The 20,489-nt window shown below is 42.2% G+C and overlaps 1 protein-coding gene across 2 annotated transcripts in view; it reads right to left on the bottom strand.

The window, feature by feature from the left end:
* KYNU (kynureninase) overlaps positions 1–10,110 on the bottom strand; it is a 58,481-nt gene extending 48,371 nt beyond the window's left edge. The window contains exons 1-2 of one of the 2 annotated variants that reach the window (XM_083864767.1): positions 10,004–10,110; positions 4,953–5,142 (exon numbers count right to left, since the gene is read on the bottom strand). In XM_083864767.1, coding sequence (XP_083720893.1) covers positions 4,953–5,121 — 169 coding nt within the window. In that variant the 5' untranslated portion in view covers positions 5,122–5,142; positions 10,004–10,110. Of the gene's footprint in view, positions 1–4,952; positions 5,143–9,992 lie in introns of both variants that reach the window. The other variant, XM_083864766.1, reaches the window with a different exon arrangement.
* Between the last annotated feature and the right edge of the window lie 10,379 nt (positions 10,111–20,489).

Raw genomic sequence — 20,489 nt, 5'->3', positions numbered from 1 at the left:
CAGGTGTGCACACCCCCAGAGCTCTGTCCATCCCCTGGGACATCACGGTCCCCACATTCAAACAGGTGCCACATCCTGACCTCTCTCCCAGAACATCACTCAGGTAACCCTGCAAAGGTTACCTGATCCAAGCAGGGCAGCAGGCAGTTTGCAAGCAATTATTCACCTTTTCCTCCTACAGTTTTTGGAGCTGATGTGAGTTGAGGCTGTGTGACAGGCAGCCACTGGCACCGATTTTATCAGGTGAGCATTTTCCCAATCAGGCTCTCCACTTTCCTTCCACCACCAATGTATGCCTACTCTGAGTCATGAAGGCACTGAAATCATGCATTTCATAAAAGTTAGGACTAGGTAAATCTGTGCCTTTCACGTAAGTTGTCCCTGCACGATTAAATCTCTGTTTAGAAAAATGTAATTGTTGAGGAGAATATTTTAAGGCAGTCTCAAAAGCTCTTGTCTTGTCAGCAAATACTGTGGGCTGCACTTCATGTCATCGTCTGAGGAGGAGGAGGAAATCTATGTTGACAAATCCTTTCAATGATTAGGAGAAAAGCAAGGCGGTAGAAATTTATAAATAATAGCTCTAGTGAGGTTCTGAACAATCTAATTACCCTGTGTCATCATCTATCAATCCAAACACAGCCTTCTTCTGTTATTTCTCATGTTAGAGATTCTTGGAGGGACGAGTGATGGTGACCTTCTGGAAGTGGCAATTTGCATTTGTCTATACCTATACTTACAATCCCCCTAAAAGCTGATATCACATATAATTTTGGTAAATATAATTGATACCCCTCAGAATAAAGATCAAATGAATGACCATGCTAAGATACATGCTAAAAAAAGAATCATAAGGTTGCAATTCAGTCTGTGAAAATTTTGTAAGGCCTGTAGAAAAACAGCTTGGAAATGGTTTCTTATTACCTTTTGCACTAACAGTTACCAATTTCGTTGAACTTCCCCAGAAAAGCATTTTTCAGGAGTATAGACAACTTGGGTAATTTCTTAATTAAAGTTTTAGAGGCTTTTAAAAAGCATAAGTCAGAGAGCAATCTCAGCCTAATCTGTTTTGCAGATACTACGCCTGTTTTTCATCTCCATTGTAATATGAATTAAAACAGAGAGGCATCAATATCATCCATGCCCCCCAAATTGATTCTATTAACAGCTCTTTTCCTACCAAGAAACACAATAACACTGTCCCCCTGGGATTAGAGAGAAGGATCCTTGCTCAAGAATTTGGAGCTCAATCTCACTAATATTCACCAGGCAGTAAAACAGGTGAGGAGTTATAGGCAAACCAGCTTTTCTTACACCACAGTCCATTCTAAATAAAAACATCTCTTGTTCACTGTTGGAGAGACAGAGCATCGCCCTTTTCCCAAGTGTATTTTAACACTTTTGTACCTGTTTCTTTGGATATTTTTTCCTTGATGTGCTATCAACTCCAAATCTGGATGAACTTTTTTTTTTCCTTTTGACAAAAAGCTCTTTACTTCCCCCTCTCTGACATTACTAAAAGACTCATTTTGGAGCATTGCTGCTTGTTTTTTTCACCATCTTTATAATTTCTCCCGATCAGCACTTCCTCATGCTCCAACAGCTCCACATCCACTGTGATATTCTTAAGAGTAATATTTTTTTTTTCCTAAGCCTAGCACTTGCCTTTCCCCAAATTACATTTATTTCTCATGGTATTGGCCCTTTTAATTTCTGGAGGAGCTGTGGTTGATTTGAAATATATATTGAAATATTCTAACAGGAAATAAACACAATTGAGGAAATAAAGGCAAAAAAAATCAATTTTGTTCTTAGAGTAGCCTGGATCAAAAAAATACATTTACATTAAGATTAATTAAATATATTATATATTCATACACCTACTCAGATTCCTGCAAACTGGCCAAATCTAATCACACACATTATTTTGCATATTAATAATACCCATTCATCTACATTAAAGATGCACTTCTATACCTTCTAAACCTAAAAGGAAAAGCAAGTGTATTGTCAGAAATATTCAATCCAAACAAAAGGGAAAAATGGAATGGGTTTATTAACCAAAAAAGGAAGGACTGAATCTGCTTGTACTTATCTGAGCTCTGTCCTTAGCTGAAGGATAAAAGATCTCCTGCCTGTACCCCCCTCACCAGCCCTCCAAAAAGCCAGATTTTTATGATTAACCACTGCATTTAACCATTCCTTCTGGGAAATACAACTCAGCGCTTTCACTCCGGGGCATCTTTTTATTCCCAAGGATCCCAAGTGACGCCCTGCTCCTTTACAAGGTGACAAAGCACAAGCCATGGCTTTAATCAGATGGGTGATTTGGTGCCCAGCTGCAATGCAGGCACTGCTGCCTCCTCCCTGGGGTGCACAAAGCGAGAGTTAAAGAGACTTTGTTGTCAGCTCAGAGAAGAGCAACGGGACCCAAACATTCCCCTAAATCTTCTGCTGTCATCTTTTCCTCATTTGCTCACCTGAGCCTCATCCCCTCGGTCCTGCACACAAAACCTCAGAGATTTGCAAGGAGTTAGGCTGCTCAAGGTCTCCTCTTGATTGATACAGCAAATAAACAGCCCTGACAGTTTATAACTTGATAACTAAATTAAACTATGATAATGACTTCCTAAATATTTTCCTGTACGTCATCTCAGTGTTGTCTCCTATGGATGTTCCCGTCTGCTTCTTGTAAGGCTTCGTTTCAAAGCCTCATTGTAATGTTTTATGTAAATATATAAAGAATATTTGATGGCTAATATCTGCAATGACATTTATCTTCAGGAAGGCGTTATCTGGCATCCGCTCCTGGGCTCAGATAAATGTCATGGCAGATCTGTCTCTATGGTAGAGTCACACAATGTAAATATATATATGTATTTACACCCCTGCTGTTCTTCAGCAGGGGAGCTGTTCCTGATGACAGCTGAAGCACAGAAAAGAAGGACAGGAAAAAATGGGGAGGGGAAAACCCCTCAATTTAGGAACACTAGAATGATGAGTTCTCTGTACTTTTCAACTGGAACTACTTTGTACATTGTTTAACTTCACTAAAACATACCTATCCACTAAATATTATTGTAACTACAGGGGGGAAACCCCACAGCAGAAGTCTCTGGGTCTAAATATTGTGGTAATTGAAAGCCAGACAATAATGGATGTTGGAAGGGAAGAAAACTAAACTGTCACAGAGGTATCAAAACCTCTACTACTTCTCAGCAGATTCTTTAATCTGAAGCTGCTACAGCACTACACTGAAAAGTGACCTTTGCCATTCTGCAGTCAAAGATCCAGCTACTCCTGCTTGGGCTGGATTCCAGCAGCACCACTGCCATGGGAATTGTGTTCCAGCATCTTTCCAGCTCCAGTGGCACATCTTGCAGCACCACGGTGGCAGCTGAAGGAGCTTTGAGTACAGAATAGTCAAATATCCAAACAAACAGAGGGGGTTAGGAAACTCTCTTAAGTGACCAGGGTAAAAAAATAATGAAAAAGAAAAATTACAGAGGCATGGAGGAAGAAAATAGCTTAAATATTTGCAAAGTGCCCAGTCCTGCTCTGAATAACAGAAACAGCACAACTCAAAGATTTAAATCTGGGGAAAGATTAGCTCAGCAATGATGTTTCTGAACACAGAAACTGTTTCAAAAGATGTCCAAGAATTCAGACTATTGACACCATTTTCTATCATAGTCCCTTATTGGACACACTTTGGTGAATGCATCTGTAATTTCTCATTTACCATCAGTTCTGTTCCTTCCAGAAAAAGAAAATCTGCAGAAAAATCTGGGGGAAAAAAATCACAAGGAAATTCTATCATTTTTTTTTCCTTTCCTTTTCAATAGGTACATTTTGCCAAGGCAGGACAGGAGGAGAGTGACTCTGCCTGTGTGTGTGTTCACCACCTCAGGAAATCACAATAAGCCATTTCTCCAGTGTGCAGTGACCAGGGCCTGCACAGATTTTGCTCTCCATGTAACTGAGATGAAAATAAACCCAGACAGGATTTGGGAAGCAGAGGAAGAGACCAGGACCTCGCTGCCTCCATAGGTGGCTGCTCCCACCAGGTTTCCCTGCATGAATTTGGCTGAACATGGTGGCTATTGCAGGTACCAAAAAAAAGTTGGAGCTGGGTTTTAGTTTTGGTGGTCTGGGAGTGTTCATCTGAATAAAATACTTCCTTCTCAGCCTGCCATTCCCTTTGCACCCCTCCTGCCTCCAGGCCAAGCCCTCCCCATGCCCAGACATGCCACAGGCTCCTCAAAACAACCTGTGGAACAGGAAAGAAGGAGAAAAATGTCCAGAACAATTTTACACAGCTTCACTGAAATCAGGTGCTATCTATTTTTAGGCAATTCATGAGGAAAGTGGAAAATATCTTCAAATAAAACACTTCATTATGAATTATTTGCTCAGATCAATTATTTGTTCTGAGGCACAGTCTTCCATTTGGCCTCGGTGAGAAAATAGCTCCACCACCAGCAATGAGACATAAATGTTCACATAATATATATACACTGCCTCTTTCATTAACTGAAATAATTGTAACCAGACAGATAATACCAAACTGAATCACACCAAGGAAGCAACAGCTCTGAGCTACCCAAGCAAGGCTGATGTTTCGAGCCATTAGACAGAAAAGCTCCTGCCTATAATTTTCAATCAGTCACTACATTGTTCAAAGCTGCTGACTGACAGCATAAGCACCACATAAGCACTGTATCCTCACATTTGATTCAGGATGGCAACGAGAACACGGAGCTTTTGGTGCTAGAATGAGCTGATGGATTGATTTAGCAACAGCAGGGACATTCTGTGCTCAGATATGACTACAATTGCTCAATTATCTCATAAGTGACGATGATTTCCAAAGACTTGTGATAAACACATGCAGAAGATGTGAAGCCCAGCCCTTTCCCCTCCCTCTCCCTCACAGCAATTATAACTCTCACTTGGAGGCAGATCCTTGACTTTGGGGATACAGAAACATTCCCGAAGGTGCTTTAACTCATCCTTTTCATCTAAGTGGAGGGCAAGTTTTTTGTCCGTGGGGCTGCATCCGAGCTGCAAGGCAGTTTGTTCCAAAATGCTTGCTGGGTGCACGGGAGAAGATGGATCCATTTTCAGGTCATTCAATTTCACCTGAAAATCAGAAATGCCAGTTTAGCTTCTGCAGCTTGCATAGGCACGAGTGCCTGATAAGCAGCCACTAAAGCTGCATCATTCAAACCCCAAACTTACTTGATTTAAAGCTTTTAAAAAGTGAAGTGCCTGAATAGAATGGTAAACCCGATCAAATATTTCCAAGGCAACATATTGCTGTAACCCCCAAAGGCTCTTTTTTTCCCCCTTTCCCTTCTATAGATACAAAGCTCTTCCCTTTTTAAGCTTTATCAGCCTCTTCTAAGTTCTCCCACCAGACTGACAGCAGCTCCAAATGCTGGAGTGTCACTCACAGTCTGGAGACGTCAAAGCCAGAGGCAGCATTGTTGTTTCTGCATACTGAGCTCCTAAGAATAGCAGGTGCACAGATACTCTGAAGTTGTTCCCAGGCTGTGCAATGTTCAGCCCCTTTCAGCATTTTTTTTCTGCCTCAAAAATTGGAGGGGGTGTTTGTGTAGGGCCGTGCTCGTGTGCAAGGGCAGAGCTGGCAGGATGCAGGTGTCAGACAAACACAGCTTTCAGGAGCAGGGCCTTGAATTAATATTTCCTTTCAGCTACACCAAATATCCTGCTGGTTTAGATCTGTTTCTCCTGGGAAAGGAGAGAAGCCCAAGCGAAATCAGAGATATGACAGACCATGAATTCTAAGAGAACGCCCAAAACTAACTGCAAAATGTACAAGCTGGTTGATCTTGATATGGAAACAGTCCTGTAACTGTAATGCTCAGGGACACCACACTTTGCAATGGGCAAAGGAGGTTTGCAGCACATTCTCTGTGCCTTAGGGCAAGGCTTCCCTGCTGTGTTCTGTGGCAGCCAAGAGGCTCAGCGAGGAGCTTGGAGGCTGCCCCAGTTCAGGGAAATGTGTAGCTACACCACACAACCTTCTCCTCCTTTTAACCATCCCCAAGAGTCTTGGTGCACAGGAACACTCAAGGGGATGGGCTGGAATTGGATAGATTAGCACATTATAAGGAACACAGAGACTCTAGGGAATATCGCTTTTTCTCTCTGTTTGAGAAAGAAAACTCTTTAAGCACATATCTTCCATAAGCTCATTTCTTAAAGTCAAAATATCCTACATATAGCTATCAGCAACAAGCTGTGGATAGAACAACAGATGACTGTTGAGAAGAGCTTTGTCAACACATATGGGCAGGACAACGGTTGGTATTTAAATATAAACCCCCAAGCAGCACAGCCTCCTTAGTGCCAATTAACCCAGACCTGTTTACACTCAGGCCAAATGGCCAGCATGATGCTGCTTACCTGCTTTAATCTGCTACCATTTAGTTCATTATGAGAACATACTCTTTTTTCCCTCCAGACCTGATATCTTACACAGTAACAATTTTTCCCCTCCCACCAGCATGCAGAGTTTAAAAAAAAAATACAACAAAAAAAAACCCCAAAAAACCCAAAACAACAGCAGAGTTCTTTAAAACAACAGTTTTCATTTAGCTAATGCTCACCCTCCCCTGGGAGTTATTGGAGACATCCTATTTTTATGCTGTCTCTCCACACAGGTTGCTCACACCTCCTCATTGTTGCCAAATTTATCATTCCAACTCATTCACCCTAATCATCCTTTAGGTGGTTAAAAAAAATGTTTGGAGAAAAAAAAAAAAAAAAAAAAAAGCAAGGATATTTCATCATCTTGGTTTTCAAGGTGCTTTTGAAGGTTTCTAGGAGGCAGAGGGGCTACACCCAGACTGGGAGTTGGGTGTGATGCTGAAGTGCACAAACTGACTGGGGTCATACCCAACTCCCAAAGAGCTGCCACCCCACTGAAAGCCCTGGGAAGGTGTGAGAAGGCTCCCTGTGCTCCAGGGAACTGTCCTCAGCTCCTCCACAGCTGAGCAGCAGATCCAAAGCCTCTGTTCCCTGCTGGGATATCAGTCACAGATGTGCTGATTTGGCAGAGACCAGGGATGATGGTTTAGGGATCTTTATTTCCTCCAGATGTTGTGAACCAACAAGAAAAGCAAGTTATGGTCACAGACACCACGGCTATCACTAATACAGTCACATCATTACAATCTACACATAAAGTAACTTAAGTTTCACTTCTCCAAATGACAGGATTAACCAGTAAATGAGATCTTATTTCCAAGCACTACTTGGATCAGCATTTGGAAAGCAGAATTGGTTTTGTTCCCAAAGCTTGTTTATTTGATTTACAACTCCAGCACGGATGTCCTGATCCCATTATCAAAGCACGTCCAGAACATACATAATAAAGATAGAGCCTCTATTTTTTATAATGAGTACTTAATGCAAATTATGTTTAAAAAATCCTTAGATGAGGGGTTGAAAACCATGTCTCTCTGACTCTCTCCTTCTAGGTAAAAGATTTGCCAGTGCAGTATTTTCTGTAAAATCTTCTTCCCACTCAAATGAATGCCTGGATTTTTAATTTTTTTTAAATTTTATTTTATTTTACTCCTTGGTGACGTACCTCCTGAAGGTAAGGAGCCTTTTCAGCTCTCCAAACAGATGAATCTTGTGAGTTAGGAATATTTGTTCAGTGATTCTCAGCCCTCGTGGTCCCCAGGAAGGGGAGCATGGAGATTTGGTATTGCCATCACCTCTGTCCTCTTCTGAAAACAGCCTAAAGGGGGTTTGAGAGCCTCCAGCCTTCATCTCCTGGGACTACTGAGGTAATTGCCCTGAAATTTGTGAGGAGGTGGATGATAAGGATGCCTGAAGGACTATTTGGTATTATAACCACAGCCTATGGGTTTTACCCACACTTCTGAGGGCCAGCCTGGCAGAAACGTGGCTAATATCATTCAGTGAGACAGCATGATCGAGTGTGTCTTGAAAAATCAAAAAGGTTTTAATAAAGAAGGAAAATAATGCAAAAAACAAAAAGCCGAGCACAGTCTAGAGACAGGTCTTACACTTGCTACAACACCTTGAAAAATGTGGAGTTTCTTTGTTTTCTCTCTCAACAGCATAGGTGGGCTTTTTGGCCCTTGGCCCAATGAGATGAACAACAGACTTTGAATTACATTCCCAGAGTCCAATCCACACTTCTGTGCTGACTCCAAGCCAATTACAATGAGAAACCCACAGAACTTTCCAACTAAACTTCCTAAAATGTCTAAAGGTAAAGTGAAACTCTTTCCCTATTGGGAAGCACCTGCTGGAGGTGTAGGGAATGCATCACCACAACAACCTTCTCATCCAGCTGTGGATTCCCTGCTCTACACCACATGGACACAGCACAGTTCCCTATTATTTATCTCACCAGTCACCGTTTCTCAGCAAGGACACCCAGTTATTACAGTGGATTAATGACCATCATATCCCAGGTCATCACTGACCAGCCTGGCAAACAGAGATGGGTTTTGTTCCCATTTGAGGCCTGACCCAAACCTCAGTGAAGTCAAGAGGTGTCTCTAATATAGACAGCAATTCCTGGATCAGGCTGTAGGTTCCCTGTCGTTGCTGTGTCTGATCAATGACTTACATTTATCGTGAGTCTTATTTGTATTAGATTTTGACAGCAAATATATTATTAAATACAAAGATCTGGAAGTTAAAAAAAAAGATTAAGTGCTCAGGGGTATCTGATTTAATACAAACATTATGAAATAAGATAAAGCTACTAAAATAAAATCAATCAAAATCCTGTTGGGGAATGAAATCCCAGAGATCCAACTCTGGGACCAGCATAAGAAAGTACTTTTGTCCTTTGAGTGGGAATTAGGCTTCATAGAGAGGAATCCCAGAATTGCTTGGGCTTGGCTTTTCCCACCCCTCTTAACTCTGACTGGCATTATTGGTTTGGGTTTTTTAATTATTATTATTTTCAGAATAGAGTCCTGTTATTTACAATAACTCATGAGTCATTTGTTGTTTTCTACACGTAGAGCAGACACATTTGTATAAGGACAGCACACTTTAACTCTTGTAACTGAAAACGATATTCAATAACCACTTCAAACTAAAATTCAGACCCATCAGTGGAAAAATGCATGTCCTACTTTGATAAACATGTCTCTTTACCAGATTTTTTTTTTTCATACAGCTTAGAGAAAAAAAGAATATTTTAAGAGAAACAATTTGTATCCACCACCTACTCTAACAAAAGGCATTCAAGTGTTTTTGTATAATCCCAGAATAGTTTAGGTTGGAAGAGATTTTAAAGACCGCTTTGTTCCAGTCATACCATGGGCAGAGCCACCTGCCACTAGACCAGGTTCTCTTCTTTCTTTCCTTGAAATTTTATTACAGTTTGTGACTTAACAGATGACATGAAGTCAGTATATTTTACTTTTTTCTTCTTTCTTTGCTTTTTTGATCTTCCACGCAACTTGTGCTACACCCTGATTCAGTGTAAAAACTCAACTATGACTGTACCCAATCTTTCATATACAAAAAGATCACATGAAACTTAAATCAAGAAAAACAGTCATTTTTCCATAATTTATCAGCCCCTCTCAAACATTGGTCCCTACTACTTATTTCCCATTTTAAAGCTATGAAAGACAAAGGATGAGAATTAGGCAGGCACAAGTGACACCAATGTCTGGATGACTATTTCAGTTTTGTCCTTTATGCATAATTTACTGACTAAATAATAAAAAAAGTGAATATTAGAAAGCCATCATCCCAAACCTTCTGAGGAAGGTCCATTAGGCTTAATTATATGAATGATAATTTGTCCTGTTTTAGACCCGCTTATATCTTTATGGATCTCCCCTCTGTCTTGATGTTTTTGTAAAAAAAAAAATAAAAATAATAATAATAAAAAAAAGAAGTCAAGTTCCCTTAACCCTCCCTTTAAACATTTTCTTTAAATATTCCAAGATGTTACTCACAGTCTTCCTACCCAGCACAGTGCTGACAGACACAGAATGAATCCCCCTGTACGGATATCCCCAGGGGGAAAGGGTTTGTGGTGGAAATTGCCTGTCCTGCACTTTCCACCCTCCAATAGCTGCTCTCCGGGTTGCTAAACACAGCTCAGCCCACAGACCTTTGATATGTTGGGGCTGCTGTCCAAATGCACCCTTTGGGAAGGAAAACTGGGGGTGTGCACACGTGGGAGTGGGGAAGTTCGCAGCGCAGGTCCAGTCTGTCAAAATACACCCACTGAAAGCACCAATTGCACCGTAATTGAGGCTGGTTTAGAAAACAAACAAAAGAGGAGCTCCAGAACAGCGTGTAAGGGCTGATTCTCTTCCCATCTTTACACCAAAGGAATTGCTTTGCTCCGATACGGTTTTTTGCAGAAGGAAGTTTCTCAAACAGCACAGCCCAAAGCAGCACGCAGCCTAGATTACTTCAGGTTAAATACACTTCAGTGGATTTGTTTAAATTACGGAACTGGAGAGAAAGAAAAAAAAAATCTAAATATTCATAACATCCCCAACAACAGACATGCAGCGGCAACCACCACTGTATAATTAAATAAGTTATACAGCACAGTGTCACAGCTGCAGCAAGGGAATGTGACAGGGAGGAATTATAATAAACTCAGTTACTTAGAGTAATTTAGGCACTTATTGACCTTCATGTCAAGAAACGCTGTGGTGCTAAAAGTAATTTTACACAGAAAACTCATCTTTTCTCCTCTCCAGTGAAACCACGTTACCCTGTGGTCAGCAGTTGTTCCTGGGAGTGGGTGATGAAACTCCAGAGCAAACATTCATTGCGTGGAGAAACAGCCACAGTCACGTGCCTGATTGCCCAGACTCTGACCCCAGCAGCCACATAACCTCCGAGTTAACCAAAAACCAGGTCTGTATATATAGTTATTCCTCCTCTTATCATCTTTTCCTTTGTCACCAGGGTGAAATTTAAAGCTCACATTGAGCTGAGAAGGCACCCCTCTTCCATATGGGCAAGGGGAAATAAACATGGTTGTAAATGAAAGTGGTTTTGGACCAAACTCTTTCACTTTCATGGAGACAACTGAGAGCAGAAGAGCAAGGAACCAGCAGTGTTTTACAACCATATGAAAATTTACATAGAATGCAGGTTTTCCAGGGTGGAAAATGGAAGAAGAATTAAAGGTGAAATTAGGAAAGAACAGATTTGGTGTCTTCCTTTGCTCTCTGTAAACATTATCTTAAATCAGCCACGTGTTTGCTCAAACCCCTCCATTCAAGCTTGAGTGACACCCATTCCTAAACACAGCTAGAACACAGGAATAAGGAACAAAAATAAAATGTTTCCATCCAGCCTCTGTGAAGCTTCAGAGGAGGGTTAAAAAAAAATATTAAAACCACAAAAATATATAACGGAACTGTGAGGAGAGATATAGGGGCAGGAAGGTCAGAGTTGTGGACTAACAATGTAATTCAGAGATACATCTCCATCCAGGAGTTCTGCGTGCCCAGACCCCTGCAGTAATGCTTGTTTATTATCTGGATTTCCATTTTCAGTGAGCACCAATAGATGTGACACTCTTGAACTGTAACATTTCATCTTCTTTGCTAGAAAAAAGCCCAACAAAACAACCACACAGAGCACTTAATATTGACCCAAAATAGAGCTGACCTCTATCCATCAGTTCCTGCAGTATCATTGCCCTCTTTTGCACTGTAAAATGACTTTTTCTGAGGCTTCCCACTAACTCAGCTTGTTTACTCCACCAGCAAGAGAATGGGACTGCTCCTCAAGAAACTTTATCCTACCAGAAATCTGGTCTGAGAAAGAAGCAGGAGATTGGGGCACTTCAGCTACCGAAGCAAAAGGGATCCAAAGTCAAACTCAGCCCAAAAGGGTATTTATTTCTCATTTGGCTGGCCATTTAGGTCAAACCAAGCTGAAATACATCGCAACTTTTCGATTTGCCTTTGGAAATAAAACTACACAAACAGTGGAGTGAATTTTTTCCCACTGCATTTCCCTTTGAATGAGCATCATGCATTTTAACCTTGATTGTTGATGGTGGCAGGAAAGCAGCTGTGCTGGCAAAGGCCATATGTTTGCAGACTTTTATGAGAATTGGAATATTGACCCCTTCTTCCCAGCTATTCTTCTCAACTATTCTGCTGGAATGAGAGGAAAACAGAGACAAAATCCTCTGCCCCTAAATTCAAGGCTCAAACATCAGCAAACATAGCCCGGAGATATATATATATATATATGTATATATATATATATATATATATATATATATATTTAGCTGCAGAACAAGTAAAATGGTCTGTGATTTTTTAATTTTTTTTTTTCTGTGTTGCTATGAAGCAGCCAGAGGACAGGAGGAGGGGAAGGAGCTGCTCTAAGTTAGAGCAAGACCAATGTACAAGGGGGCAAGGCTGCATGAGATGGCCAAAGTCCCAGCAGGCTCAGGTCTGTGTGGCAGCGAATGCAGCCCAGGGCAGCTTGGCCCTCACCCTCTCAAAGGAGCTTTTAGCAGCCTGATGGGAAGTCAGGGACATCTGAGAGACAGTTTAGAGAAGGAAAAAGGAGAATAAAAAGCAGCTCTGTGTGTGTAACTAAAGGCTGTGTGAGGCAGAGGAGGAATTGAGGGGTGGGCAGAAAAACACATTTCCCATTCCAACAGCTTCCTTGCCCTGTAACCACATTGGGCCAGGCCCTGCCAGCCTCATCCTGAGTGTGCTGATACTGCTCCATCTCAGCCTCCCCCCCAGTTATTTGCTGTGCCCATCTACCATCCATCACTGCCCCTCCCAGCCTGACCAGAGTCCCCTGGAGCCCCAGCCATAGGAGCCTTGTCCCTTGACTGGAAGGAGCTGTGTGAGCTTTTCCACAGCAGCACCAGTAAAAGTTGTAACAAATGAATTTGACAAAACATATTCCTTCTTCTTGAAGGCGTGTGACAACAACAAATAACCGAGGGCACCCTAAAGCAAGCTCAGCCCATGCCAGATAGGATGCCAGGACTCTGGGTCCATCAGGGCAGGAAAGCTTGCCCTGGCACTGCAAGCACTGAGCCTTCTTGTCCTCAAAAGGATAAAATGATGCAGCAAACAAAAAAGGATTCTCTTTAACAGGAAGAGGCAGGTCTTACCCACAAAGAGACGGCCTGGAAGACCCTGGGGCAGGGAACCTCTGTGGTTCTTCCAGCCAGAAAAGGAGCAGCAGAGCAGTGACGTGTCCAAGGAGCACACACTGCACCTGCAGCTCACAGATGCTTGGAAAAACCAGGATTGTCTGTATTTACAAGGCAAGCCCCACAGCCATTTTTTTTAAAAGCATGCCATCTGCACCTTGTGATGGCACGATGCATTTCACCTCAGGCTTCACAGCAATCGCTCAGTAAACAGCATAAAACCTTTGGTCTCCTCCCTGCTGAGCTTGCTGGAACAACTTTCTTATCACTTCTGTTTTCTCTCCACTCCATCAACACCCCGGCTCTGCCCGAAAATTCCTCTGCTACCTCAGGTCACATTTAAATCGTGTGTGATGAGGATGCTCTACACCTGCCCTCATTTAACTGGTTCTCCTCCCTCAGACCCCAGTGAGCTCCTTTTTCCTTCTGAAGTTATTTAAAGGGAACTCGTATATTTGGCCTTTTTGCAGGAGTGGATTGCTCTGGCTGATTTTAACTTTTGGTCTTCTGATTAAGACTGAAAAAAACCCTCACTCAGTCTATTAAACTTTACTTTATAGAGATTTAACTCCCTATAATGACAATCTAGTGTTTATTTTTTTTTATTTATTTATGAAGCAGTCATTAGTAGCTCCTGTTAAATAATTAATTGCCCTTTGAGTAGCCAAAATGAGCTCCTGAAATCTTCCTCTTTGTCCGAATGGATTTTCCGTATTTTCTTTTCAGTCAGACTGTTAGGCACACCTTATCTAAATGGATATGGGTTTTTTCCTGTTATGTGACCTGCTCCTAATATTGTTTTTCTTCAGGCTCTGCATCAGTAATAATTTTCATTTCTTTCTGAATCATTAAACATAATATTTGTCCTTTAAAATCTATTCTCAAAGCAGTGCCTCTATGAAAAAAAAAATAAAAATCACAGGAATAAGAAATTATTTACTTTTCTGCAGTAACATTTAAGGAGAACTATTGCACCGCTGCACTGATAATAGTAATACCCAGAGAGGGACAATAAGAGAATGAGAGTCAAGTGATTTCCACGTAAAGGGAACAAGAGCAGTAACTCCCCACGGCTCTGATAACTCCATGGTAGCTGTAACAGCAGGAGAACACATTTTGAATAGATGAAATTTCCTTGTGTCTCTCCAAGTTTGCTGCTACTAATAAAACATGACTGTACCTTGGGTGCCCTCACCTGCATTTCCAGCCTGGATGCACACAATATTTTATATTTTTTTTAAACCTCTTGCTATAAGGAATGGGTTATCACTGTTGTTGATCTTAATGTTTTGCAAAGAATATGAGATTTCCCCCAGCTCTGGTCAAATATTTGGTGTCCATGTTTGCTGTGGACAGCAAGGACATTTAGAGTGATTTTTATCAAAGGCAGGGACAGGAGGGGGGATGTGCCTGTCCCTTACTGAGGGAGCAGTAGTGTGATGGCCAAGGGGGCACTTGAGAGGCTGAAAGAAAAATGGGGGATGTGAGACCCCCTTTCCCCATGGTGCCCCCTTTCTTCATGTTTGCTGTGTGCTATAAAATCCTAAAAACCAAACTGAGAGCCTTGGGAATGGATTGCCAGCAAACCTCTGAACTGCTCTTTCTGCAAGGGGCTGTCAAAGGTGTTTCTGTACCAGAGGTGGCCTCTTTCTACCTGGGCATGGTTTCCTCACTCCCCAGGTGACTGACCAGCTGTGTGTCCAGATCTCACAGAGCAGCACAGCCACCAACTTCTCAATCTGCTGGTGACACATTCTATTTTGGGTTTCCTAAAGTTCTGTATGTTTTGTTATTAATTTCTGTAATGGTTTGTTCCTACAACCCCCCATTCCCTGCTCCCTGTGGCCTTTCCCTGATGATAGACAGTTTTCCCACATCCCTTTTTGTCCCTAAATATCCCTGCCAATACCCTCTGTTCTAAGTCACTCCCCTTCATTCCCTAAGTCGGTTCTGGGTGTCGTCTTGCCCAGGAAAACCCCGCAAAAGTGGACATGCCAAGCCCCAGAGATCACTCAGCACACGGGCTTGGGCCTGAAATAAACCTTCCTAATTCCCATGTGTGAGTCCTCCTGCTTCCAAGCCATAACCATGTTTCTGTCTGAGGTTCAGACACACAAACTTGCATCTGATGGTTCTCTGAAGCGCGAGTTGGCCGGTGGAACCAGCGTGGAAGAATTTCTGAGAAAGGGGAAATCCCACACCAAGCACGAGCCAGATGTGATGGGATAACAGCACCACCTCACTGAGAGGCTCTCCCCAATGCCAGAACTTTCCTTTTGTCCTAAAAGTTAGTGTAGCACGTCTTTTATGATGCTCTTCACACCACTGCGTGGCTGACAAACAGCTGAGGACACGAACTGAGCTGGGGCAGACAAACCATCCTGGTGCCTTTCCCCTCCTTCCCCCATCGCTTGTCTGCAGCTCCATAAAAGTGAACTCACTTCACACTTTTCACTCTTGTTTTTAAGCTCTTGCAGCAGTTACCACCTGGAACAAGGGTTGGGGAGGGGAGAAGGAAGAAAAGGCAGGACAGAAGATAACAAGCTGAGCTTGTACTACACATGGGCTGTGTGAAAAGTGAAAGGAAATTAAATGAAATAATGGGATGGGATGGGATGGGATGGGTTGGGATGGAATAGAATAGAATAGAATAGAATAGAATAGAATAGAATAGAATAGAATTAAAAAAAATATAGAATAAAATATAAAATAAAATAAAATAAAATAAAATAAAATAAAATAAAAATCCAAAGGCCACACATAGCAGGGTACAGGTTAATGGAGCATCATGTGGATCTGGACCCCTCCAAAAGCGGGAATTGCAAGGCTGGGCTCTGCCTGGTTTAAGTAGCCACACTACTGCTCTGGATGGCCTGGAACGAGCAGAGGAACCAACAGCACACAGAGGATGGTGACAGGCAGCAAAGTGGCCTGTGACACCCGAGGGAGGCCAGCAGTGGCTTAGGAAGGGGATGCAGTCACACACATCCTGTGATAAGAAACTCATCCTGCAGCTCTCTCTCCTTGAACAGCACACACAGAAACAGCGAAAATCTCCTCAGCAAAACTGAAAATCCTGGAAAACATCCTAATGCCAAATAACAGGAGAAAAGCAACAAGCTTTAAGGCCACCAGGACACAGCACAGCTCCTGCAAGGGGCCAGAGGTGAGGAGAAAACCTTGTGCTTTGTTCACAGACCCAGCAGGTTGCACAGGAGCAACACATCAGTGCCAAACTCCATCTAGAAGAACAAAAGCAGGTTCTTGTGCTGCTCTGAGGAGACTTTTGCTGTCCCCACACTCCCTCCTCCTTTCCCAGCCCCAGAGCTGAACCTCCCAGCCCTCCCTGAGCACAGATTTTATCTCTGTTTGATTCACTAATAAACTGATTAGGCAGCAAATCAGGCCGCAAAGCGGCCAAGGTCTAAAGGAAGCTTTAGCCAATACTGAACTCCGTATTGGTATTTATAATCCCCAAATAACCCTTTGTTTGACCCCTGCCTGGTTCCAGGCGGTGACTCAGCAGGCACAGGGCTCCATTAGTATTCCCAGAGCGTTTCCTTGCCACTGGCTGTCTCCCCTGTGCTGTGATCAGACCTATCAGGATGTGCTGAATTGCTCTCAGGAAGGTTACAGGTCTCCATAGGGACTGCTCATGATCTTTGAAAAATGCATTTCCCTCCAGCAAGCTGTAAATGCTCAGGAGAGTCGCTAAAGATCACTCAAAATAGATTATTGAACACTTTGATGCTGCGCTCTCATTTTGTGTTATCATATACTTAAAGTGTATTAAAAGATTCCCTAAATACCAAGAGCATTTTGCCTGGAAGAGATTTGTGTTTTGCAAAGCCAGAAGAAAAAGATCTTTGTATCATTCCAGGATATGTAATGCTTTTTATGCTACCCTGCAAAATTGATTATAAGTGTTTGGCACTGGGGTTTTTTTTTGGTGGGTTTGGAATTTTTTGGTTTTGGTTTTGGTTTTGGGGGGGGGGACTTGTAGGGTTTTTTGGGAGTTTTTTGGGGCTTTTTTCTTTTTTTTTTCCCTTTCCCCAGAACCACTGATTGTTTGATTTTGACTTTAGTTAACTTCTTTGGATTGTTTTTTGCCTCACTAACAGCCCACAGTCAAAATGAAAAATAAGAACCTTCTGGATCCTGCCTTGATAAGGTCAGACTGTAGAATTTTTCTTTCCAGCAATTTAGCCAGGCTCTCTCCTTGCAGAATACATTTACTTGGTAATAAACATCTCCAGACAGCCGGGCTGTACAGACTGGAAACAATTAAGCCAAAATTGGGGGAAGCAGCACATGAATAAGTATTTCACTTTTCAATGAAATTAGACTGAAAATTTCAGGAGCAAAGAAAGCAACAATATTTTAAAATTGTATTAATTAGACATATTTGTAGAAACCTGTGTTCATGCAAGCACCTTATGCATATTTTAATATCAAACTATTAAAAAAATGTGCTGGATAATCACAGCCTTTTGGTGCTGTCCTGATGTGGTCAAGCATCAGACACACACAAACATTTAGGGAACCAAATCCAATATCTAGCAGGAACAACAAAGAAGTTTAGCCATATTTCTTTGGCTTTATAAAGGGAACTCTGCTAAGCAAAAGGTTAAAAGGGCTTGTCTATCTAAAGTAGAATAAGATCAAAATGCAGTTTATAACAGAAATGAATTCACAGTTTATGAAAAGCCTCATCTCTCAAGTAAACAATGCAATAAATGTTTAGCTGTCCCAACTTGTTAGAGATCCAAACAAAATTCCTTTGTAGTTTTTTCTACCATCACAAACACTTCACCAGATCCTAAATTCCATTTTTCCAATTTTTGATAAAGGCACTTACCACTCAGACATCATGCATTAATTGCAAATCCACCACCTGTTTGCGTGCAGTAAGAGAACAAAAAGCATCTGTTCTGTTATTTTTAATTAGGTTATCCTCCTACACCTCCTCTGTCCAACATCCTCAAATAGTTGAGATGTAAATTCTTAAATAATTTAGAACTGAAAAATTACACGTCGTGTCTGTGACATCATTTGGTGTGGTTTTCTCATGAGTCTCAAAGCTGGCATGAAACTAAACTTGGTTTTAGAAAGAACGATTTTTTTTTTTTTTCAGTTTGGAAAGTTCACAGCATTTTCCAGAGGAATTAATGAACATTGCTAATAGCTTGATCCGAGTTATAAGGCATTAGGAGGACACAAGCAGGAGGAAAGGCAATATATAACCTTTAGATGGGACAATTAGAGATCAATTATTAGAGCCGGAGAAGAGCATTTGAAAGCAGCTTCTTCATTAATCAAAGATTATCTCAAATTAGAATGTTTAATTATTTGCCACAGTTCCTTGTATTTTCTTCTGCACAAAAAAAAAAAAAAAAAAAAAAAAAAAAAAAGGGCAGGGGATTTTTGAAAGCTGCTAGCTTTTGAACATTCAATTTTAACATTATTTTAAACCTAAAATACCAAATATTTAAAAAAATAGGTCACAGTGAAACTGCATAACTCGGGAGATGACATTGAAGATTCACAACTGATGATTTTTATGTGCTAAATCTGTTGGGTTCACTATTTGGATGTCCAGATACCTGGAAAAATTATTTTAATACAAATAGTAATAAAGGAAAAGATGGGAGCACCCTATGCACTGTAGTGACCTGGGGCAGGATCTAAGGGTTTGATGTAGATTTAGACTGAATTTGTAAATGGCTGAGTTTTAGATTCTCAAACAATTGAGCACATCCAAAGCCCAGAGTGGGAGGCAGCATCAGGAACAGGCTCAGACAGGGTGTCTGGAGCAGCTGGTGGGCAGAAAACGCTGGGCAATCCTCCAGATGGGAGCTGCAAATCCTGCTGGAGGCTGGTTCAGATGGACCTTCCCTGGGCTGGGGGCCACCACTGACCAAACCAGCACAGGGATTTATAAATCCTGACAGCTGAGATGGGAGCTAGGAGGAGACACACCTGGAGAGCAGGAAAGGGAGTTTCCAAACAGAGATTTTGGGCTAACAGGGAGCAAAGAGAGCTTTGCTGGGGTCACTCTGCAGCTCAGGCATGTGTTCAGTGTGGGTCAGGAGGAGCAATGGCTGCTGCTCGTCATTAGAAGAGCTGGAGCAGAGCAGATCCCTCCTAAAACACCCTTAAATCCTGCTATCCCCCACGGAGTCCTATCCAGAGCAGATCCCTGCTACAACACCCCTAAATCCTGCTATCCCCCACAAGGCCTTTGCAGAACAGGTCCCTGCTGAAACATCCCTAAATCCTGCTGTCCCCAGGGAGCCTCTCCAGAGCAGGTCCCTGTAAAACACCCCAAAATCCTGCTATTCCCCACAGAGCCTCTCCAGAGCACATCTGTGCTAAAACACCCCAAAATCCTGCTCTCCCCCATAAAGGCCTCTGCAGAGCAGATCCACGCTACAACATTCCTAAATCCTGCTATCCCCCACAGAGCCCTCTTCAGAGCAGATCCCTGCTAAACTATCCCTAAATCCCACTTTCCCCATGGATCCTTTCCAGAGCAGGTCCCTGTCAAATATCCCTAAATCCTTCAATCCTCAGGGTGCCCTTTCCAGAGCAGATCCATGCTAAAACACCCCTAAATCCTGCTATCCCCAGGGATCCTCTCCAGAGCAGATCCATGCTAAACCATCCCTAAATGCTGCTATCCCCATGGAGCCCTGTGCAGCCATCCCAGGGCTCTGAGGAAATGCCATCTGCTGGCTGCTCCTGAGGGACAGGCTGCTCAGCCCTCACCGTTCATCTCCTGAGAGGGAGATAAATGTTTGCTGACCACAGCAGCAGCTGCCCAAGGGGCTGTGCCCACCTGATTCCTGCTCATGGATCTTCTCAGGAAGCGGGTTCCAGCACGATGCCTCAGCAGTTGTTCTTTACTGACAGACAGACACAGATTTAGACGCAGGTTGGGGGCTGAAGCTGTTCCCTTTATGAGATAATTTTCCTACACAAACACTTTTTTCCTCTTGGCCAACCCCACACTCAGGCCACAATAAAGCTATTTTATGTCTTTATTCCTTTGTAAGGTGTGTCCTGAACTTGGATACAGATTTTCTTCTCCTTGCAAGTCCCCATCTTTTGTTGGCCAGGTCAGGATGACCCCAGGAATGTTCAGAGTCACTCAAACTAGGATTTTTTTTATTTTTTTAATTTTTTTTTTGAATCACTGAGGTTGGAAAGACCTGAAGATCATCCAACAGTTCCCCCAGCAGTGCCAAGTCTACCATTAACCCATGTCCCCAAGTGCCACAATCTTAAACAC

This window comes from Zosterops lateralis (genome assembly GCF_965231275.1).
Source record: "Zosterops lateralis genome assembly, chromosome: 7".
In the NCBI taxonomy this organism is placed as follows: Eukaryota; Metazoa; Chordata; class Aves; order Passeriformes; family Zosteropidae; genus Zosterops; species Zosterops lateralis.
The sequence above is the reverse complement of the archived record's forward strand: the minus strand, read 5'-3'. Positions and strand labels throughout refer to the sequence as shown.